The sequence below is a fragment of the Symphodus melops genome, assembly GCF_947650265.1.
Source record: "Symphodus melops genome assembly, chromosome: 21".
In the NCBI taxonomy this organism is placed as follows: Eukaryota; Metazoa; Chordata; class Actinopteri; order Labriformes; family Labridae; genus Symphodus; species Symphodus melops.
This window is the reverse complement of record NC_136711.1, coordinates 15,500,816-15,524,879: the sequence shown is the minus strand read 5'-3', so window position 1 is coordinate 15,524,879 and position 24,064 is coordinate 15,500,816. Positions and strand designations below refer to the sequence as shown.

At 41.1% G+C, this 24,064-nt stretch overlaps 3 protein-coding genes across 4 annotated transcripts in view; 2 read left to right on the top strand and 1 right to left on the bottom strand.

Annotated features, from left to right (window-relative positions):
• The window catches only part of LOC306842096 (proteasome activator complex subunit 4B-like), a 33,913-nt gene extending 33,122 nt beyond the window's left edge, over positions 1-791 (bottom strand). For both annotated transcript variants that reach the window (XM_079372153.1, XM_079372154.1), the window contains exon 1: positions 368-791. In XM_079372153.1, the coding sequence (XP_079228279.1) occupies positions 368-561 (194 nt within the window). In that variant the 5' untranslated portion in view covers positions 562-791. The remainder of the gene's footprint in view (positions 1-367) is intronic.
• A 2,165-nt stretch (positions 792-2,956) lies between these two features.
• Positions 2,957-18,367, top strand: LOC306817151 (thrombospondin-2-like). Its single transcript, XM_079333804.1, has 21 exons — positions 2,957-3,433; positions 3,562-3,621; positions 3,750-3,886; positions 4,795-5,073; positions 5,975-6,068; positions 6,166-6,330; positions 6,629-6,805; positions 6,884-7,057; positions 7,173-7,303; positions 8,511-8,645; positions 8,758-8,976; positions 9,079-9,186; positions 9,285-9,444; positions 10,427-10,545; positions 11,621-11,855; positions 12,235-12,462; positions 12,549-12,679; positions 13,307-13,447; positions 13,626-13,723; positions 16,901-17,040; positions 17,990-18,367. The coding sequence occupies exons 1-21, from the start codon at positions 3,427-3,429 to the stop codon at positions 17,995-17,997; spliced, it is 2,946 nt and encodes a 981-aa protein (XP_079189930.1). The 5' UTR covers positions 2,957-3,426; the 3' UTR covers positions 17,998-18,367.
• A 971-nt stretch (positions 18,368-19,338) lies between these two features.
• On the top strand, positions 19,339-23,679 carry LOC306817517 (potassium channel subfamily K member 1-like). Its single transcript, XM_079334461.1, has 3 exons — positions 19,339-19,747; positions 20,879-21,283; positions 22,274-23,679. Exons 1-3 carry the CDS (start codon positions 19,396-19,398, stop codon positions 22,564-22,566), a joined length of 1,050 nt encoding a protein of 349 aa, XP_079190587.1. The 5' UTR covers positions 19,339-19,395; the 3' UTR covers positions 22,567-23,679.
• The last annotated feature ends 385 nt before the right edge of the window (positions 23,680-24,064 follow it).

Genomic DNA, 24,064 nt, shown 5'->3' with positions numbered 1-24,064 from the left:
ACTACTTAAACAGATAGGCTAATTATACTTCTCTTTGCGCCTTTATTCCCTGATATTGAGCATTTGAGTTATTTTAAAAAGTTAGAATTTACAACAGCTGTGGCCACTGCACAACAAAATTGAAGATAGCATAAATTTGACAAACCTCAGTTATTTTTCTTGTTATTGTTTCTGAGTCAGATAAATATTAATACAACTCATTGATAATTTGTGAAGCTCAGGGTTGGGATTTTTTTGTGGGACTGCTTGCATTACAGAACGAAAACATACATTCGCTTAAAACTTAAGGGCCTAATTAAGGGACTGCACGTAGATAATTTGAATCACATTCTGGATTTCATTTTGTCGACCTTGCTAAAACACTTACGAGAAGAGTTTCCTGGACCAGAAAGCGACCCCGGGCCAAAGCTCCCTGAGGAGGACAGCTCTGGATAGGTTCGCTTTTATCTCCGCCAGCAGCTCCGTGGCCTCCCGGTCCAACCTGTCCGAATACGGCAGCAAGCCGTTATACACGATCTCCTTCTGGGGGATGAACCCAGCGGTGTCCCCCTCCACAACCATATCTGGACACTTCTCTGCTGTTATGCGTGCGTAAAAGGGAGCAGAACAAACTCAGTGTCTTCTCGGAAGCGCAGAGCTGAAGTTAGTGCGCATAATCCGCTGTGTTCAGGAGCTGGGCGGAAGACAGGCGATCACTGGGGAAAGTGTGTCACGTTAATTGAGCTAAGTAAAGCCCCGAGCGCAGCGCGGCCAGGTACAGGTCCACTCTAACCTGCAACGTCAGGCGCTGCGTCAACTCTCACCTCATAGATTACAGTTACCCAACTGCAGCAAATATTTAACAACTCTTTGTGTAAAATACGAGGATATATTGTATACATTTTGGATATATCACTATATGCCTTTAGCCTATGCTTAAAATGAATCAAAAATCACTATTAATCACTATTAATTTTCAACATGACAAATTATCATTAAGTTTTTAAATGACACGATTCGGGTTTGTTTTGTTTTGTTCAATTATCATTATCATCATTATTATTATTATTATTATTTACATAATGTTAAGTCACAATATCAAATCTTTGGATAAGCACGTTTGCAATGTCTGTGTTTGTGTCTCTAAACACTGTTCAATAAAGTTGAAAGAAAAACAACCTGGCGTGCACTCGCCAGGATTTCGTTGAAGATTATACCTGCGAACAAAAGGCAAACACAAAGTCGTTTTTCGCTGTAGCTGGAGTTGTATTTCGTGAGCAGGCTAGACGGGATGGATCTGAAATGTGAAGACTTCAATATACAGGTGCTAATGGATAGGCTAACAGGTGTTGCTCGCTTCCTAGGTAGAAGCCTTGGCTGGGAGGAGTCATGGTGGACTACAAGTCCCAGAGTCTGTGCAAATTCGCGGCTGTAAACTAATCTGCACAAATAATAGGATTTGCTAAAGCAGTAACTGGATTAATTACCCTCGGCTGTGCTGTTCTACTGACCCACAGTGAATGACTTTTAGGAAGGATGTGTACTGAGTGTTGTCTCAGTGTCTAATACACCAAAAAATCTATCTATCTATCTATCTATCTATCTATCTATCTATCTATCTATCTATCTATCTATCTATCTATCTATCTATCTATATATATATATATATATATATATATATATATATATATATATCTATCATTAGGGAACAAAAATGTAAATTAATATAAGAACATAATAATTTAAATAGGGTAACAATATCACAGGGGCTCTGAGGTGAAAGTATGTCTTACAAAGGGACTTACAATTGAAACCATTGCCCCCCTGACCTCCTCCACTCTTGCATGTGCCCCCTACCATGTAAATCTCTTTACTTTAAGCCAGTGTAATTCTCTGACCACTACATACTTAGAGCTGTTATCACAGGATGGTCTTTCTGGCCTTCATCGCAGCAGTCAGGTCTCACAGTCATGGCTTAGCGTGTAATGCACAAAGCCCCCTTTGACTTCACTGGTCTGGTTACCTTTAGAGAAATGGGCCAATCGCTGCATGCCTCAGCCTTTTTTCTTGTGCCGCCTCATTGCATAAAGTGCCCTGTTTCTCAACCTGGCTTCAATCTTACCGGTGGTGTTTTTGTTGCTTTTGTGGTCTGCCTGCATCGTATCACAACCTGAGCCATGTGATATCTTTAAAACTACTCTCTCTCTCTCTCTCTCTCTCTCTCGCTCTATAGACAAAAGAGCTAACTTCAGGCTGCTAGAACTGAGTGTGCCTTTTACTTAGCGTACCAGAACTTTTTCCCAAGGTCTCCTTCTTTTTCTTAGATTTTATTACTTTTTTGTGGCTTCTCAGAGAAGTGACAGGCAGCACCTGTTTTCACTGTCTCTACCAATGACCCACATCCCAAAAGAAGCATAGACTCTGTCCCTGTTTGTTCCTCGTTGCAATGTTTTTTTTCTGCTCTCTGGAAATGGGGAATTTGTTGATGTGTTTGTGCGAAAGTCTGTATTTGTATGGGCACAGTCGCACACATCTGTGAGATTCATTATTCCACAAGTGGAGGCTACAGATGGAAAATATGATTCAGGAGGATGATGATGGCTCTTTGACTCGGCGGGGAGACGACCAAACAGAGAAAAGAGAGAAATAAAAAGAGGGAAAGAAAAGATAGAGAGATGATGGTCCCAGTGGAAGAGGTTTTTTTTATTACACAACTTTATTCATCTTTACCTCTGAACCTGCAGACATCAAGACAAAAGAATCGTAAGAAACACACATGAACACATGAAGCATCAAGCCTCTCATTTTCACCAGGGATTAAATAGGGTGCCAGTTTTCTTGCTCCAAACATTTATGGAAACTCGGACAGCCAATCTATATGTGTGTGTGTGTGTGTGTGTGTGTGTGTGTGTGTGTGTTTTGTTTGTGTTTGAGTTGGTTGAGTGACAAGTATAAATGACGTGTCTCGAAAACCTGCATAGAGACATCAACAAACACACACAGTACACACACACACACACACAGATCCTTCCATCCAGCTGGGTTTCTTGCTGGGAGATATGCAGCCCAGCTCATCGCCAGACAGACGGGTAAAATATGGCCCCCGCTCCTGCTTCACACACAAACACACACAGGCGCACACACACCATGACACACACACACACACGCTCAAAGAAATGCATAACCACTTTAGGACTTTCTGCAGAGCTGTCTGCATGTTCTCCACTCGTACCAACCTTTCCCCTTTTTAATTTTGATACCTGCTGAAACTCATTTCTGAAAGCTGTGACAGTCAAGATTCCAAGGTGGCAAGGAGACAGGAAACAAGAGAGAGGAAAAGGGAGGTAGAGATTCCATCACAGCCTCTGTGGAGCTGTAGCAGGGACGATCCTACCAGCTGGGATTTTTAATTGCTGAGAAAAGCGGAGCAGCGAGGAGCACGCAGGTATGCAAGGTTAATTCCCTCTTCATCTTCTTCTTCTTTTATCTCCTCTGCTGCAGCCCTGCTGGTGCTGTGTGCTGGTGCTGCAGTTTAGCAGGTATACTTCATGGTGAATGCATATGTGATTTATGTGTGAACAGGAATGAGTCCGCTGAGAAGTTTGATTCTGATATTCCTCCATGCAGCAGCTGTGCGTGCAGGTACCAAAACATCCTCAAACAGACACTCTATCTATACATCTGCATTTGCAAAGCCACATTCTTCCCCTCGTTTCCTTCTCGATCTGCAATCTGACAGTGATGACTTACACGTGTGCCTTCTCTTACAGGTGTGGGTGGTGTAAAGGTGGAAAATGTGTCGTCACGAATCTGTCGTCATCCGTGTGACGAGCTGGTGGGTTTGCTCACTGAGATCCACGGCCTGAGGATTGTAACCGGCAACCTGCTGGAAGACCTGGACAGAGTAGTAAGTAGCCACATGTTTGATCTGCATGTTGGCGATTATTTAATTTTTTCCTTTGTATGTAACTCTCTGATGCTGCTTTTATTTCAATTGGATTGGATTGCTTTTAATTGAACTTAAGATCAAATAAATATTATTAGAATATGCAGTGGTTGTGCAGACCTTTTTAATCAGTGACTAATAGGTCAAATAAGGTTCTTTAACGCTGTTTAATTATGGATAAACTGAAGGTATAAAATCAAATGAAAATGATTACCTTATTGCAGTCGATTTATTTGTCACCCCATATATTATATTTTTGTATGCAGGAAAATGAGTCTATTGAAGTCTGCCGGTTTGCACGGACAATTTGCAAAGGAGTTTTGGGAGGGGTCAACTGAATTAAAAAGAAAAGTAAATGACAACATGATGCAAAACGATCCTCCTGTGTTTGTGTTTAAAGGTGCTCTGTCTGCACGTTTAAATTCATCACTTTAATATTCTGAAAAGTAATTGAAAAGGCCGTTTGCAGTTTAACTTTTCAATATCAATAAAACATTACAAAAAAAAAAAACTTTGTTGTGGTTTTCAGCAAATCGAGACAGTTCATGTGAGTGCTGGCTAAATCAGCACTTCACACTGTGTTTGCCGGGGAAGGTTTTATGATGAAATCGGTCTTCTTCCAAGGAAAATGGAACAAGTGGCATAATAACTTTCTGGCAGGAAGCTCTGTGGTTTGCGGTCAATGTCTTGGTTATTTGGGGGGGAAACAGAAAGAGAAACCACGGGTGTTAAAATGTTGCCAGTGAATTAACTCAAGCACCATTCAAGTCGAATTCAAAAGCTCTCTGTGTACCATGGAGGGGAATAGATGCAAATGATGATGCTTCTATCGTTTTGCTATTGCTAAGCGTTTGATTTTGCACTCACAGTCAAAAGAAAATGAAGAGATGCGTCTTTCTTTGGCTGAGCTGAGCAGCAACAGCAGCAGCCAGAGCAACAGCAGCAGCAGCAGCAGCAGCAGTCGTAGAAACAACGGCCCAGGTGATTGGCACGGTGACGGCCGCGGCGATGACTACGGTGGAGGGGACCTTGATGGTTATGACCCCGATGTAGACAGAGCTGGGGAGGTGTGGTGCGTTCAGGACGGGCGGGTGTACGACCAAGGGGAGGACTGGGAGGTGGACAGCTGCACCTTCTGTGCCTGCCAGGTCAGTGTTTCACAAAGCTGATGCAACTAACGTGTGAGATGTTCAAGGCAGACGGTAAGCTGTCAAGTCTCTGATTAAATGTAAGATTTTTCATGCACAGAGAACAGACCTTAAAACATTTTTTTGCACCAATACACATATATGCAAATGTACTTGACAATAAAAACCGATCTGGATAATGTCTCAATTCCTGTTTCGGTTAAAGTCTAACTCCATATTCAAGTCTCTTTTTTTTAAATAATTATTAAGAGGATTAATTTCCTCTCTGCACTTGTATCTGACTTCTGCAAGGCTTTGATTACTTGGGAGTTGACTCTATTGTTGACGTCAGGTGTAACCTTAAATATTCTTTTTGCAGATATTCCTTTTTTACTTCTGGGATTTAAAAAAAAATCCACAAATCTTCCTCCTCTGTTGTAGTTTCACCTTACGGGAAGGGTTCAACAGTTTGGAAAATGCACTTATTCCCTTTCATGCCTATAGTTAGATTTAAAAAATCAATTCCACTTTCAGACTGAAGAGTACAATCGATCTTCTCATCTCGCTCTTGGTAAGAAATCAAATAAGCATATTTTCCAAAACGTGAAACAATTTCACCGTAATTTATTAACCAGTTGGGGAGATGCTAAAGTTTGACTTAAACCCAGTGTGGTTTCATTTAATTCCACTGCTGCCGTTTTCCAGTCCATATTTCATGCTTGCTTCGTCCTCCTCTCTACGTCTGTTTCTCTTTATGAAACATAATTAGTTTTAGTCAAGGGTGGATTGTATGGAGTAGCCAAACTTACTATGAGTCATGACAGCAAAAAATTCATCTTTAAGGGCGGGCTGATGTGGCTCAGCGTGACGTAGTTTGAATAATGTTTGCCACTTTCTTCCTTTGTTTCTCCATTTTGTGTAGGGAGGAAAGGCGGTGTGTCAGCAGATGTCATGCCCTCCTGTTTCCTGTATCAATCCTTCTTTCATTGAAGGAGAGTGCTGTCCAGTGTGTCTCAGTGAGTTCCTACAAAGGAAAACTGTCCTCGATATGATGTAAAGCAGGCATGACGAAGCTGTGCTCACTGTGTGTGTGTCTCCGTCGTGTGCGTTAAGATAATGAAACTGGCTGGTCTCCGTGGTCTGAGTGGACGCGCTGCTCCGTCACCTGTGGACGTGGAGGTCAGCAAAGAGGCCGATCGTGCAACAGCGTCCTGCCGTCCTGCTCCGGCCCGTCGGTCCAAACCCGCAGCTGCATGCTGACACAGTGCGACCGCAAGGGTAGGAGGGACGTCACTCGGCACGCCTGATGTCATGCTTTCATTTATTCTAGTGATTGATTTAGCACAGCCGCTCGAAGGGAGTGATTGAACCTTCCTCAAAAAGCAAAAAAATATGGAACTTCAGAGTAATGGATTCAGGAGATTATGATCATAATTGGAAACATGTGTTAGCTTTGGGGATGTATACACAGTGTGGAGCTTTGGCGGTGGTCCGTGTTGAAGACTTTTTTTTCTGGCTACGACCCAAAAAATCTGGACTTTTTTACAAACTTTCCTGTGTTTGTTTCATGTCTCAGGTCGTGCTGATGGAAAGTGGGGACTTTGGTCTCCTTGGTCTGCGTGCACGACCACATGTGGACACGGTAACATCACGCGGGTTCGCCTCTGCAACAGCCCTCCACCACAGAAAGGGGGCAGAGGGTGCTCAGGCAGCTCCAGGGAGACACAATCCTGCAACAACACGCTGTGCCCCGGTGAGTTTTGTGAATAGAAACGCACAAACTCGCTCCACTGTAGACCTTAACTCTTTCAAATTATGTCATCACCTTCAGTCGCTGGAGGTTGGACCGGCTGGAGTGGATGGTCACTATGCTCGGCGACATGTGGCGGAGGCCTTAAAAGTCGCCAGAGGGAGTGTTTAAACCCGGCTCCTCAGAACGGAGGGAAACCCTGCGCTGGAGACGCCACAGATTATGAAGCGTGTAACAAACAATCCTGTCCTATAGGTAAACCCGTACGATGTCCTCGAACTTCACACAAAAGGCAAATGATTCATATCTGAAATTCCTGAGATAATCCAAGCACCTTTAACCCCTATTTGGATTACTTTGCTTTGTTTAGATTTATGTTTGCTCTCAAATCCATGTTTTCCGGGGGTGAAGTGTTCGTCACATAGCAATGGATCATGGGAATGTGGACACTGCCCGCTGGGTTTAAAGGGAAATGGCACCCACTGTGAAGACGAGGACGAGGTAATGTAGGCATGCACTTGTATCTGAAGTCAGCTCCTCCATCTCAGAACTTAAACTGCGAGGTAACACCACCACTTTGGTGACACAAATACAGTAGCTTGAAAAAGTATGAATTATCCCTAATAGTTCATTTATATGCCCAGCCCACATGACACCATGAATTTATATGTTCCAGGATCAGAGTGCAGAGTAAGTCTCAATGTCATGGAACAAAAAGAGTATCTTGTCTTCTTTTCCAAGCTTTTGAGACAAAATGATCAAACTTAAACAGCCGCGCCAGTTTTCGCACATCTGTTCACCCCAATATTTCAGGTTTTTGAAACAATAACTCTCCTAAGTCATCATATTTTGTACAACGCAAAAGGAAATGGGACTCCGTTTCCACTTCATCCAAATCAAGCCAACTCCAATGGCCAGAGGAAGAAACCCAAATCTTAACAGTGCGACCAAAGATCTTTGGCTTCTAGATAAACAACATGTTACATACAACATTTGTTAACATATGGCAGATGGATTGGCATTGAATTTAGTCCAGGTATTCAAGGTTCCCAGACCACGTATCCTTGTAAAAATTGATGTTTCCCGAACGGTTCTTCTAATGCAAGGAGCAGGTTGATGTCGAGGTTTGGAGTTAAACGCCTCACATCAACTGGACACAACCGAATGAATCTTTTTACACCCATTTATGTTTCCCTCCAGATGAATTCTACCACCAAGTCAAAGTTTTATTTTGTGTTTCGCTCTGCTTTAGTACACATTACCTTCATAACAAATGATTTTCCCATCAACCCCAGCTGAACTTTGTGTTTACTGACAGTCAATAAATCTCAGTGTGCAAACACATTGAGCTGATTACATTATCAGCATGTAAGCTTTGTCATTGTAAACGTACAAAAAAAAAAAAAAGTGAACTGTAAACTTTCAAATTTACCGTCTCTGCCTTTTTCCCACAAAATCTGCGACATGCACAATAAATCTCAGGTTTGGTGGAAGTTTTTTCCCTAATCCTCCCTGATGACTTTAGCACTTCATGGAGGCTGTGAGAGCCGTGATTGGTTATCTGTTCTGATACTACGTACATCTGAAAAAGAAGTCAATGTTAAGTGATCCAGGACAAGGGTTCCATCTCATAAACACCGCCTGTCTTTTTTTGTTCTTATGCTAGTGCGAGATGTCCTTAATGTGGATTTTTATTCTATCGCTGCAGTGTGAGGTGGAGGGCGTGTGTGTCACACAGTGTGTAAACACAGATCCTGGGTTCTACTGTCTGCCCTGTCCTCCTCGTTATAAAGGCTCCCAGCCGTACGGCCTGGGAATGCAGGAAGCCCTGAAAATCAAGCAGGTGTGCGTTTTCCCTCAGTGATAAACTTTTTTTTTTTTTTTTTTTTTTGGTCTCGACAACTTTTCCTTTCTCTGAACTAAAGTCATAAATCTCTTCGGTATCCTCGTTTTAGGTTTGTGAACCATACAATCCTTGCAAAGACGGCACACACACCTGCCACAAGTTTGCAGACTGTGCGTACCTGGGCCTGGCGTCTGAGGTTTTGTACAAGTGTGTGTGCGCTGTCGGGTTTGCAGGTGACGGCTCTCTGTGTGGGGAAGACTCTGATCTGGATGGTTGGCCTAACGAGAGTATAACCTGCAAGCAGAATGCAACATATCACTGTGAAAAGGTACAATTAAAAAAAAAAAGAAAAAAAAAAGGCTTATTTTGGTTGGCTGTAAGTTTTGTGGTTTAATGAGAGTTCACTAAAGTTGGCTGTGATTGGTTCCAGGATAACTGTCCAATGCTACCAAACTCTGGACAGGAGGACCTGGACCAGGACGGACAGGGAGACGCCTGCGATCCTGACGATGACAATGATAGCATCTTCGATGAAAGGGTGAGGCTGTCGCTCAAAAACAAAGTCATTCTGAGGATAAAATCGCTCAAACAGGCAAAATATACAAATGTGGTTGCACAAATGTGTGTCTGTGATAGGACAACTGCCCGCTGGTATACAACCCTCGGCAGTTTGACTCTGACAGAGACGGGGTCGGCGATCGCTGTGATAACTGCCCGTTTGAAAGCAACCCACTGCAGACAGACACTGATGGGAACGGAGAGGGAGACGCCTGCAGCATCGACATTGATGGAGACGGTGGGAACTACTCACTGAACAGGAACAAAAATATGCAGTTTACTTATCTGATTATACCAGCCTTTTTTAAAAACCCCATAAATTCAGTATGCAAAGAGAGTCGAAGGATCTCATTATGTTCAATAAACCAAATATAATGTCCCAGATAACAATGTGGTACCTCTTATCTCCTGCTCATCTCTTCCTGCACACATGTAAAAACGTGTTTTATGACAACAATCTCATCCTTCTGTATTTCAAAACGTCTATGAATCTTTGGAGCGGAGTAAAAATAAAAAATGCTGATTCAGCAGTGTGCTGTTATTTACATTTACATCGTCTGACACCCCTGCAGCCGGGGTTAAAGGCATATGAAATAACAGCCATGTTGATTATTGTCTTGTTTTGCTTCATAATAACACAGGCAAGGATCTAGAAAAGAGGAAACAATGTGAGTTAGTACAAACAACCAGCTTTGAGTCCGATCGGGCACACAGATGCTGACAGGCATTAAGAGGCAAAGCACAGCACTGACGGCAGTTCTTGAGAGCTTTAATCAGCATCAAGTATATGTTAAATGGAAGAGTGCAAACTTGACTTTAAAGAGCAGTTTTTTACCGCAGCTTTATCCCAATGAAAAAAAATACAGTTGAACCTTTCACTGTGATGCTTAACCCATCTATTATCTATTGTCTACTCAGTTACTGTAAATTAAACCACTAAGAAGATGGATATATTTCTTTAGCGCCTAGCAGTTTATTTTTTCAGGAGATATATCATAGATTTGATATATCATAGATTTTACACAGATCAAATAACTGTATGCATTTTTTATAAAAGGAAATGAAATCCAGAAGTAATGAGCACAGAATGAAATATGGATTTAATTGCATTTAACCAAATATTGTCTTGATTTCTTTAGTGTGTAATAAAACTGTTCAAAACTAGCACAAACAAATGTTATTTATGTGTTATGTCTGTGTTTTTGTCCATGTTTCTCCAGATGTTCTGAATGACCGGGACAACTGTCCTTTAGTCTACAACACTGACCAGAGGGACACAGACCTGGATGGTGTTGGAGACCAGTGTGACAACTGTCCTCTTCTGCACAACCCACAGCAGGTCCATTTAAAAACAACATTCATCTGTCCACTTAGAAATGTCCTTAAATCACAACTTGGATTTGTCCCTGTGCCTCAAAGAACATCTGGTAGGGGATTACATTTTAATGCTGGCTATCAATCAAGGAAATATTACAGGAACATCTTGGAAGTGAATTCCAGTAATGGTGAATGTATGCATATAAACCTGTCTAACTTTCGGGATTATACAAAGCATACACTGAATAAAAAGACAGGCAACTGACTCCACAAGTGTGAAACCTAAACATTTGGAGCGCCCCCTGCTGACCGGCTGCGATATAGGTTTTAAGCTCCATCTCCTCCATGGTAACAGATGAGACATGTTTCAAACTAGAGCATTAATATGCATCATGTACATTTTAATCTAAAATGGTTTCTGTCTTTAAGTAAGTTCTTAAAGTGCTGATAGATTTCGGACTTGTAGTCGACATGTAACTCAACTGCACGTGATGGCACTGTTGTTTTAAAGGGAGCATGTGCATGGCACACGAAACTCGTGTATACATTCCAGACACATACGTCATTGCTCTTATCTAACTCTGAGTGAAAGTACCCTCCAATAACACTTACTAAAGTGTTCATTTTTCTGAGACGCTTCGTTTCGATTGGTCATTTGATGCTTTATGAAAGGGTGTAAAAGACCAGGATTGACAGCTCTGTCGACAAAAGCATCTCCTCTAGCGCTTTGTGCACCAGGTGAGCAGAGTAGAAGAAGAAGAGCAGCCAGTCAAGATTTAATGAACACTCGTCATTTCACTTCCTGTGACCTTGAGGGTCTGCTCCACACCGCCACAAGAATCTGTCATATTAAAGACTTTCTCGACATGAGAGATCTTACATTTTATCTCAGAAAGGCAGGACGACAAAAGATTCTACTGGGCAAGCCTGGCTCTTCACCTGTGCAAAATGTCAGCACCCATAACAGGGATATGTTTTCTTCCCTTTTAGTACTAAGGGAGGAGGTTTAGACGTATTTCTTGTCCATCTATGAAAACAATTATACAAAGAACATGAGTAAAGTTTGCACGTGTCGTTTTTTTTTTTTTTTTTTGCAGCTTGACTCTGACAACGACCTGGTGGGCGATAAGTGCGACAACAACGAGGATATCGATGAAGATGGACTCCAGAACTCTCTCGATAATTGTCCTTACGTCACCAACAGTAACCAGGCGGACCACGACAACGACGGAAAGGGAGACGCCTGTGACCACGATGACGATAATGACGGTATCCCCGATGATCGAGACAACTGTAGACTGGTGCCCAACAAAGACCAGCTGGACTCTGATGGTCAGTGTTGTTCAAGTTATTCAAGATGATGTTGGCAGAAAGAAGTGTCACTTTCACCTACAACAGGCTTTAAATCAAACAATGGGGCTTAATATCTTTATTCACAAATATCATGAACAAGATGGAAACGAATGACGGATGATTTGCTGTCACACGGGGAAGATTATTTTGTATCATTTATGAGAAATGTATTTAACAGTCATGCAGTAAAACCTTTTAGTCCCATCCAGTCTGTCTGCAGTGATTCAGGTCATGTTAATGTTGGACATAAGCACAAACACTTTACAGCTCCAAGTAGAGTCTTTTGCAAAAAGGAATCCAGGAAATCACATTTGGAAGAGAGTGCGACTCTGCCTTTTTTATCTCCCTCTTTCTGCAGGTGATGGCAGCGGGGATGCATGCTTCGACGACTTTGACAATGACAGTATTCCAGATGCGTTGGATCCCTGTCCACTGAACCAGGATATCAGCTCTACAGACTTCAGGAAGTATCAGGTTGTGTTGTTGGACCCTAAAGGCACCACGCAGTCTGATCCTCTTTGGGTGATCCGCAGCCAAGGCACCGAGCTGCTTCAGACAGCCAACTCGGATCCCGGCATCGCTTTAGGTAAGATTGAAACCAGAAAAAAGAGAAAGAGAGAGAAAACCTCAAGTTGTTGAACTGAAAAGAAAAAAAGGATTCCTTTTTCACAGGATATGACAAGTTCAATTCGGTGGACTTCAGTGTGACATTTTATGTGAACACCAACCGAGATGACGACTACGCAGGCATCGTGTTCGCTTACCAGTCCAGCCAGCGCTTCTATGTTGTCATGTGGAAACAGGTGAGGTGTGGATACGATTATGACTAAAGGGAAGAATCCCCTCAGACAAAATGATGCCATATTACCGCAATACTCACATCAAGATAACTTCATGCTATTTGAAACCATTAGGAAAATGTCTAGTATTGCTTTTCTTGACACATTTTAAGCTGAAAATGTGTCAAATCTTTCCATCAAAAACGTCATCAATATATCTTTTTATCCCACTTTATTCTTACTGCAGAAAAAAAACCTCATAAAACGAATGAATGTTTGACTCAATCAATCCCTATAGTGAAAGATCAATAATGTGTTTATGGATTTAGTATTGGAATATCAAATATTGCAATGCCCACCGATCCTTATTGTTACTTCAGTTAGCTTCATTAATGGTGGTCTGAACTTACCCAAAACTTCATTATAAAACACTTAAATCAAAGTTTAAATCTCTCTTTACTCACCTACATTTATCTCCTTCAACTTTGGGTTTTTCTTCAGTGTTATATTTATATTCTCATTTGCAAATGAAGTGAAAAGTCTGTAAAAGAAACCATTTTTTCCTAAGCTTTATGTGCACAGCAACAGTCCTCTCCTTCGTTAAAAGCATCCACAACAACACCTCCACATTCTTTCTTCCCGGGGGCGCAGGTGTCTCAGGCGTACTGGGAGAAAAAGCCGTTCAAAGCTTTCGGCACAGCGGGGGTCTCCATCAAACTGGTCAACTCCACCACAGGACCGGGGGAGTATCTGCGCAATGCTCTGTGGCACACCGGAAACACCAGACACCAGGCATGAATCAGCAAACTTTGTCTCTCTTTTATATTCTGCTCGCTTGAACTCACTCTCCGTTGCTAATTTGAAAACTTTCCTCAGAAACCTTGAACAGACCTTCTGTAGTAGAAGTAAAGCTCAGATGCTGGACCCGTTTTCTTGTCTGACATGCGTTTGTTTATGTCGGTTTGTTCAGGTCAGAACATTGTGGCATGACCCCAATAAAATAGGCTGGAAGGACTACACAGCTTATCGAATGCACCTCATCCACAGACCCAAGACTGGATTCATCAGGTAAATAACACTGACATGAGACCCAACTCAAAATATCCAGAAAAAACACTCATTGTAATTGGCAAGGAAAATCACAAGCAAGTATTTTGATCTATGAGCCTGTAGACATTTTCAGTTTAACTATTCGTTGCATCTTGTTTTCTTCCGTTGAGTCAGAACTTATCGAGCTACCTTTTACAATAAAAAATGACATTATCCACACAGGAGATCACTAAAGTAAAAGCAGGTTGTTATGTTGCTCTTCTAAAGCTGGATAACAACAGGATTTCACATTGAAGCACTTGCCAATTAGTTCAGACGGGGTTAATGTCTCTGCAGTTCTCTGGGGACTTTAAAATCGAGTTTCTGTGGCGACATTCAGAGGAAGTGAGCACGGCTATGGATTTGGCTCAAAGGAAATGAAATAGATCAACAGGGATGATAAACATGAGCGTTCGCTTTCCCTCTGATTAAAATGATTGAAAGCCTTCCAAGGAGTGAAGCGATGCACGCAGGATCACCGTGTGTGTAGTTACACTCGCTGCCAGCAGGGGGAGGCGCGTGTTTGAAGCTCCTGTGAGGTGTTTTTAAATGGTTACAAAACAGCCTGAAAATAGTAACGATGCCACTTTATGACACAAAAGAGAAAATGAGATGATGAGCAGGAAGAAACACTGTATCTACACGGTTCTTTTTGTGGCCTGAAACTGCTACCTCGTGGTAGGTGTCAGACAGAAGGATTGACTGCACTCTGCTACTTTTTTTGTTTTTGTTTTGTTCACTGGCAAAGACTTTGCACCAAAACTGTGCAAAAACCAAAGGTTTCTCTCTGTAGCTTTAACGAAGAAATACAATCGTTTGAAGAGGGAAAACATATGAGAAATTCTAAACACTAACATTTGAAGGCCTGCAAAAAATAAAACCCTCAAACAATTCTGTAAAGTACATGTGATTTATCTTAAAGGAGCCTCAGGACTCACAACCAACTCTACCAACTCCTCAATGAGAGATGGCAACCCACATTTCTAAACAACCAATCAGAATATTCCCTGAAATATGGTGCAGTGTGGACCTACAGAAGAAACGGTACAAAACATGTTACAGGACAAAGAGAAGAAACAAAACACACACGATTCAAAATCTCCTCATAGACTTTTTTTACACCATTATTTACAGGCATACTGTACATTCATGATCCACTGAAAACCACTTTGCAATCCAACTTGTGGGTCATGACACACACACAGTTAAGAACCGCTGCGTTAAATGACACATTCACGGCTCAGGTCATGCAGCAACAATATGCTGAATGACTTCTTGAAATTGCCGAATTTTATCCAGTTCCTCCTTTTTGAGAACAAAAGTTGCCCTTGGATGTCCTTACACCGAGAGACTATCATCAATCTCCGAGAGTTATTTGATCACAACCATGTTATTCACTTTAAGTGTTGTACCGAGTTCTCCACAACCTGCCACATCTACTTCTACTTAGTTGTCATTCTCATTAATGGACTTTTAAAAACAGGCCCCGGGCAATGTGTTATTTTTAATGTGCACGTTGAGAGGACAGTATCAGAACAAGAACTAGGTTTTAAAGCGACAGAACTAAAGGACAAAACCGCAATGTTCAAGGCCAAGTTATTCTGAAAATATACTCAGAGTCTGTCTTTGAGGACGCAAGTGTTGCATTCTGTGCTCTGAATGATTGTAGGATGACTGTATGCTTATTGAATGGCTCACTGAAAAGAGGCTCCTGCTCTTTGTTTGTGAAGGACACACACACACATTGATGTTTTGTCAGTTGCCGTGGACTGTTTTTAATATAGCTCCATTTGACGTCATGTTCTCACAGTCAGATTGTGTTAGACCGAAACACTTATTGCTCACAAATTGACAAAAAAAGATGAACACACTAACAGACAGCAGTCACTCCAAAGACGCCCGATACTGACAAAGAGCTGCTTCCATTTCAAAAAAAATCTTTATTGTACCAAATGTTAGATGTAGTCTTTTTTGAGAAAGCTTCCTCAAAAAAGGAAAGGAAGTTCTCAGAACAGGTGAGTCATGACAAATTGATAAACTATCAACAAATCAGTGCAAAATGGTGGTTATACAATTTACTCGGCTTTCCATCAACCCAGCACAAGGACAATAGACGAGGCGAGAGTGAGCAGCCAAAACCTGCAACTTGTACGTACATCCAGTTTGATCAATAAAAACACAAGAGTGGATACAGGCTGTTGCATTTATGCCTCACCAGCTCTTAAATTGACACAGTAATTAGGTAAACAACTGTGACTAGCCTGATGGCCTTGTGAATAAGAAGTTTCAGTACTTTAGGGAGACAGTTTTTGTAAAGCATTTTGTGATTTACTAAGCCGGCAAATACATTTATAAATAAGGGTTTCTAAAGACTGTTTGCAGCGTATTTACTGCTTGAATTTCCCTCGGGATCAATAAAGTATCTATCCATCTATCCATCTATCTATCTACTGCAAATACAAATGTTTCACTGGTGCTACACCAACCTCTTCTGAGCAAGATTCTGGTTGCATCATTGTGTGCTACTTCCAGTTAATTCAATTCTGCTTAATTGCAGTTAGACCACAGGTGGGCGGTATAGAGAACGCTCAATGTGCTCTGAATAAAGTCGCCTATGTGATGTGGCTGAACATATGAACCTGGTCATGTAACATTATGTTTTTACTTAAGGCGTTTTTAAATGTTTAACCGACGAGGCGAATACAGAAACATTTAAGCAATTAACGCAGATCAATGTTTTTTTTTGTTTATCTGAAAAGTTGTGAGGGAGAAGTTAAAAAAAAAAAAAAAAAGGGAAGATAAGTAGGCTACATTATTGAGTAAATGTGTTTCATTACGCCTCACTTCTGATTTGATAAGCTCAAACGATTGATATCTTACCTTTTCCATCAGATGCCATCAGTTACAGGTAGTCTGCATCATTTGGTAAAAACACAACAAATGCTACACTCATGATGCTAGCATGCTGGGAGGGGCTCTTTGGGCCTTTTAAGGAGAGGACAGGACAGTGGGTATAGCTGGGTGAAGGGGTGAGGGAGTGGGAGATGACATGCTATAATCAACCAAGAGAGGGAGTGAAAACCCAGGAGGGCTCAACACGGGACGCCAGATTTAACCACTGAGCCTCATGCTTGCTGATTTGTGTTCAATTTGCAGGGTGGTGGTGTACGATGGCAGGAACATTTTATCTGACTCGGGGGCCGTTTACGATCACACCCTGGCTGGAGGCCGACTGGGACTGTTTGTCTTCTCTCAGGAACACGTCCTCTTCTCAGACCTCAGATATGAGTGCAGAGGTAAGACATTCTGACACTTGTTTCTCCTGACTCCTGATTGGAGGTTGTATATGACTCTTTTATTTCAGTTCATGTGATTATTCAACAATTTAAATATATTCTATTACGAGTAAATGTCCTCAAGTAATTCACAGTTTAGTGTACAGAATGAGTCGATGGTCTCAATCTAGACAGCTGGGTAATTTCTTTATATGTACTTAGTTTTCAGAACAGGTGAGTCTGTATAAAACCAGTTCCTTTTAACTTTCTATTATATTGTTTTATTACATATTTGAGAATTGTGAATTAGGAAAGAAGACAAAGTCGTCCTCTGTCCGTACTTTTATTCTAAAATAGCGAGAAATATATAAAAAAGTCCTAAAATCTGTTAGACCTCTAAATGAAGATGGAGAAATTTATTCTGAAACTTTCTGACGATGACCATGCTTTTCAAATGTGGTTTGTATTGTGATAACTTTTTAATAACTTTGCTAATTCAGTAATGACTGTCATGATTACATACAAAGGTCATTGTGAAGAAAAAAAGTATAAAATACAAGTCAGAGACTCTCTGGTGGGACATAATAATCTTTTATAAAACGGGTATTTTTCTCCAGGTTTCTACTCAACAGTTTGGACTTCGTTGAGTAGAAACGCATAGACACATACCTGCTTAAGAAAGGATTTTTTTATATCCTATCAGAGTGCCTCGGACTTCCTTTTCTTTATGATGAACTTTGTTTGTAATCAGGACAGTCATTTATTTATTAGCCATACAGGAGCCACAATTATGGAGGAGGCATTGGAGAAAATGTGTAATATATTGACCTCTGACCTTCAATGGAGCAGTAGTAACATGAGATTTAAGATTGAAATATTAAGTACCTGGGTAACTACACTCCTAGTACAGCACTACATTCCTCTCATGAAACATGATCCTCTGATGATTCGTCTGCATTCTTTTCCTCAGACAACTGAAGAGACCCACCAGAGATCCTTAAACATTTCAGAAAATGTTAACAAAACTAAGAAAGATGGATTATTATGCACAGCGGCCGGGCCTTCAACCTGCAAAGACTATCAATACGTTTTTATCTATCTATCAGCTTTCTGTGCCAAAGACTGCTGTCTCATTCGCTGTGTTTAAGTGTAAAACTCAGATTGCATTTCTCGTGACAGTTACCTCTTGCTACTTTTATCAGCTTTTCCTTTAATGGTGTAAATAATTATTTATTGCCAGATGCCAAAAAAAGAGAATGAAGGTGAGTTGATGCTGGATTAAAGAGAACGTTGTGTATATCTCTTGAGGTACAGTAAATTATCAATAAAATACTTGTTTCATTTCTTATTTACTTTTAATTTTTATATTTTTTATCATACATACATATATATATACATGTGTGTGTGTGTGTGTGTGTGTGTGTGTGTGTGTATATATATATATATATATATATATATATATATATATATACACACACACACACACACACACACACACATATACAGTATATACCAAGCATGTACCTCTGTGGAAATGTGGTCTGTATCACTCTCTGCTGGTAGAAGTACTAATTACATCTCATATAGTATAAGTCAAAGCAGCAGAACAGGTTGGGTTATTTAAAGTTGGTAAAGTTTGGCAAAGGAAGTCTTAAAATCATTTCATATTCTGTCAAGTTCTTAACTGAAGTAAAAGCATTATTTAAAAATACAAGTACAAGTTATTAAGAATCACTATTAATAAAAAGAGATGTGAGCGTACATAAACATTACCAGATGTGTACTTTAAGTACTACAACTCAAAGTATTCATTGGCTGTAAAGAATGTTAGGTGATGTGTACTGATTTAATGTTTTGTTTGTTCAATTTTGGACATAAAAGGACCTGTCTTGTAAAAATCCAAATAATTGTTCCCTTCAAGGCTTCAGTTCTATAAGAAGTCAAAAAATGAAAATAATCCAAGCCTAGTGATAAAATAGTACTAAAGTGCAGCTCCAGTAACGTTTCATATTAATTGATTGTTTGAGCAAGTGTTTAACATTGTGTAAGTATTACAAGTGAGGGGGAAAAGTTAGTCCACAAATAAATCTGGTCTGACCTTGAGCCTCAGGGAAAATAAATCCTTTGTAGTGACTCAAAACATCAAACCTGTTGAACCGGTGAGAGAGGTTTCCTTTCACACACACACACACACACACACACACACACACACACACACACTACCTGATGCGGTGAGGGAGTGACGTCACTCGTGCTTGTTTCCATTGAGATGCGGAGAATGAGGAAGACAAGTCCATCTACAGCAGACAACCACTTTCTTTTAAACTAGAAACATATATTTTTGTGTTTGTACAAGTTTTTGTTGGTACTTGAGGGATGTCTCGCGTCTGTCCCTCAGGTTGTTGCTCTCAGTTTGTGGAGAGACACTATTCGGGGCTGTATTTTGCGCTCCTGGTTTTTGGATATATCTTTTATCTCATAGTCGGCGCCGCGATTTTCTCCGCCATCGAGTTGCCCTACGAGCACGAACTTCGCCAGGAACTGTTAGAGGACCGGCAGGACTTCCTGAGCAGCAACCCGTGTGTGTCCGACGAGCGTCTCGAGGAGCTGCTGGCCCGCGCGCTCGACGCCAATAACTATGGAGTGTCCGTGCTGGGTAACAACAGTAACCATAACTGGGACTTTGTGGCTTCACTGTTCTTCACCAGCACCGTGCTGACCACAACAGGTGAGGCCCGGGACACAGGTGTGTCCAGACATACCTATGGTCCATACTGGCAAAGTGTGAGCTGTGTGTTGATCCCTACAGTCTGAATTTGGATTTGATAGTTTTCCCCTTCAGAGATAGTTAGTTGAAGTAAGTTTAGAAAGTGGAATTCTAATGTTTTTAGTTGACGCCCTTAACGATACAATAACACACAAAGTAGTTTAACCTACAAAATAAGAGGTTCTTTCACCCCTCAGCCAGGCTGTGAAAAGCAGGACTCAAACTTGATGTATAACTAATTTGTTATTGATAGATTTATGATTTTGGATCTGATTGGTGTTTCATATGAAGACAAGCTGCTTTCTAATGAACATCTGTTCTCTTTCCTTCCAGCCTATAATTTTGATTCTGTGTGTAGATCTTCACAGAGGCCAAGTGCCTGGGGAGGGACTGCACCTCTTATTATAACCCTGTAATTGTCCACACATTACACACAGCTGTCATTTTCTTCTGACATCATGCACAGTGAAGCTAAAGTTGGGTTTTGAAATGACAGAAAAACATTGTCTCTTGGAACTCCTCGCATTTCACAGATATCATGGCAGAAGGCTTGATTTTTTCCCCCCCCTTTTAAAACATTTTTTCAGATGCAAAATTTGTATCCAACAAACGTGCATCACATTTTAACGTGCCTTTTCATTTTAATTTACCACATGTTATGCAAAGTTAAGAAGAAGTCAGCACACACACACACACACACACACACACACACACACACACACACACACACACCACTTAGGTGCTGAGTTGTAAAAAAACCCACAAAGATATGATGCACAGAGACTTGCAGCACTATGGCTCCCTAATATATACTTACTTGTTAACTAAATGCAATCCTATCATGGCTGTGAAGATCATCATGCAGAGCAAATTAGACTTAAAGCATGTAAATATATCTGTAATAAAACAGATAGTAGATATTAGACAGGTTCAACACAGTTAAATGTGTACAACAAATGAAAAAAAAGTTCTCTCAAAAAAGCTGTACATCCTTATAGCAGCAGATAGGCTTCCTGCATTATGAGAAAGGAACATATCTGAACTATAGTCAATTCAAACTATACTACAGTACTTGTTTTTCTCTGTTTTCAGGTTATGGCCATGCTGTTCCTCTCTCAGATGAAGGGAAGGCATTCTGCATCTTCTACTCCCTCATGGGGATTCCTGTCACCCTCTTCTTCCTCTCTGTTGTGGTGCAGAGGATCATGGTCCTGGTGACTCGACGTCCAGTGGCCTACTTTCATCGTCGATGGGCCATGTCTAAGCCCAAGCTAGCCGCCATACACGCTACCTGCTTAGCCCTCATCATGACCCTGCTGCTCCTAATCATCCCCGCCTGGATATTTGTCAGCCTGGAAAAGGACTGGGACTTTCTGGAGTCTCTGTATTTCTGTTTTATCTCTCTGACAACCATCGGCCTCGGGGATTATGTTCCCGGAGAGACGCACAGTAAGGACGACAACCCACATCCACAACTCTACAGGCTAGCAATTACAGGTGAGTTGAAGGGTAAAGATACTGATGGCTAAGGCTACCGAACAGACTTTTAGTTCTAAAGGTTGAGGCATTTGTTTTGATTTTGATCAGACTCATTAGAAAATGGAAGTTGAAGTCATGGCAGGAAACACCCAAGTTGACCATGTTCGAATACAAAGAGACGGATAAGATTTCACGATGTGGGGGAAATGGGTTTGCCTCAAGCAATTACTTGGCTCACTTGATGTCAGCCCATTAAATAGCTGATTTGATGAAGCAAAAAAAAAAGTACAAAAGTGCTAATAAAGGGTATGCATCTACATATTTTACTAGCATTAATTTCTATCGGTTTTTGGTTTTGAGATAGGGGTTGATCATGTTTTAATGTTTTCCTGAGTGGGAAATGCATCTTCATAATGTGTTCAAGTGTAAAAATCTGTAGAACCCAGGAATTCACGTCTTAGTTTAATTGACATACAGAAATAGGCAGAGTGGAACTGTCAGCCAAATTACTATCATGAGGCTTACAGGCTCACAAAGACAGAGTGGACATGGTGGTTTTTAAAGGTAATTCTTTACCGAGTTTGCCAGCATGTTTGAACCTGCTAACATCTTTACATTTGCTTCTTTGTACTAAAGTAAAGCACAGACGACGCTGAGGAGAATGTCAGTCTTGCAGGGTTGTCAGTGCAACTTGAAAGCTAGTAATTATTTAAATGCACACATCTATTAGCTGAGAAGATAATCTGATCTGCATTAAAGAGTTCTCTCAACTCGGAGACGACTTTTTTCCCATTGAATATGAATTATGCGCTCCGACAGGATCAACATGATTTTGAACACTTGTTCAGAGTTTCTAAACGGTAAAGTTATACAAAGCAACAACTCTTGGCCACTACACCCTTGATACACTGACCAATCCTTGATTAAACCAGTCACCCTGCCCTGGTCTTTGTTGAGTCATGCTACCATTGTGTGTAATAAACAGTATGTGCTATTTGCTTTTTCCAGTCTACCTGCTGCTGGGCTTGGTGTGTGTCCTGGTTGTTCTGGAGACGTGTTGTGAGCTTCCTCAGATGAAGCGTCTCAGGCAGAGGTTCTGCGAGGTAAACGTTCGGGAGCTGGACTCTGAGACCACCAACATCATCAACAGGGACCACTTGAGTGACGAGCTGACCGATACCTTTGATCACGTACCTGTCATCCCTTCTGTGTCAGACCAGGCGGCTACTCTTCGGAGGGATAGCAAATCAACACCTTACACCCAAGCATTAGGGTCTCCTTCTGATAGAAAACTGACGTGACGGATTTCATTAAATGGATTCCGCATTATGGCTGCTAAAGACATACCTCCGCCTTAAAGTGCATACAGTATATGAGTATATTAGGAGCCTGAGCACATTTTTATTTGGTTATCTGTATTTAATCTGAGTCACTTAATTGCTTTAAAATAGATTCCTTTCCTCCAGTGCCAACACCAACAGGCATTTTTGGCATAAAAGCAGGAACCACCCACAGACGTAACAGGATCAGGATGGCTTTGCTTCTTGTTCTCCCCCTGTTGTATTATTATTCCCTGTAGATAAGACCTAGATCTGTGACACAGAGGAAAGGCTGTGCCCTCAAACGGAGGGAAACCTCACAAGGCTCCTCTTCCTGCCAACGACGCAGCGTTGTAATCCCAGTTTGCCCCTGGATGATTTCACACCCGCTTTATGCATATTATATAACAAACCGGGGTGTTTGCATGGGAAATCTGCCTAGTTGGAAGTAGGAGACTGGTACCAGGAGACTTAGGCGTAGCATGTCTTGGTCTGTTGGGATTCCAAGATGAAGATTGAATGATGCAAAATAAACATCATTCTCTTCCTGGTTGCGACAGATTGTTATTGGACTTATCATCCTGCATGTTGAAATACACTCAGTGTATTGTACAAGGTAGTCCTTATTGCAACCAAGTAGCCTTAAACTTGAGGAAAATATGTGTTTTTGTGGGGGGGGGGGGGGTTATACAGGTGGTGATTCAACTGCAAGTAATTGCTGCAGTTCTTGCAGCGTTTGTATCCGAGAGATATTAAGCAATGCGAATCACTGGGGGTAACTCACAACAGGACAAGATACAGTACAGGATATATAGCACAGACAAATATAGTATCATGATAAAAGAAAAGTGCAATTTATATGTAGACAATCATTTAATGGCATCACAATATATGACTTACTGAAAAATATGAAATGCCCCTCACAAAGGGGACGAGAGCAGGATTGATGTGTTTATTCACTGCAGTCTATCACACTTCATCCTCTAACTTTCACTGTTGGCTGAAACTGCTCCTCTTCTATGTCTTTTACTTTGACTTCATCTTCTTGTATATGTCAACTTCTTCTGTCGGCTATAAATTGTGGCACCTTTGTGAGGAGTGTCAGGGAATATTTTTTTTCTTTTTTTTTGGGTGGGGGGGGGGGGGGGGGGGGGGTAATTTATTAAAATATTGGTATCTGTGGCATCATCAGCGTTTCTATATTTGTTAGAATTCACACAAGTCAATGTGATCACAAATTGTCAATCGAAATTTTGTCCTCCTCCTGACTTCCTATTTATTCTATTATCATTGATGAGAAGAGAGAAAATAATAGAAACCTGTCTGTGAAACATGTCATTTTGACTATACAGTTGAATCAAACCTTCTCTAATTCAATTCAGACAAAAACCTGTACATTATCACATTATAACCTTCAGAAACTTAGGGGTTCATTGTTGGGCTGTTTAGCTGATACACTGGTTTCTGAATGTTTGTCTCT

Coding starts and splice junctions, on each gene's coding strand:
- LOC306817151 (XM_079333804.1), top strand. Junction 6,331..6,628: donor GACACAGTGCGACCGCAAGG/GTAGGAGGGACG, acceptor TTCATGTCTCAG/GTCGTGCTGATGGAAAGTGG. Junction 12,463..12,548: donor GGATCCCGGCATCGCTTTAG/GTAAGATTGAAA, acceptor CCTTTTTCACAG/GATATGACAAGTTCAATTCG.
- LOC306817517 (XM_079334461.1), top strand. CDS start 19,396: ATGTCTCGCGTCTGTCCCTCAGGTTGTTGCTCTCAGTTTGTGGAGAGA. Junction 19,748..20,878: donor CACCGTGCTGACCACAACAG/GTGAGGCCCGGG, acceptor CTCTGTTTTCAG/GTTATGGCCATGCTGTTCCT. Junction 21,284..22,273: donor CTACAGGCTAGCAATTACAG/GTGAGTTGAAGG, acceptor TGCTTTTTCCAG/TCTACCTGCTGCTGGGCTTG.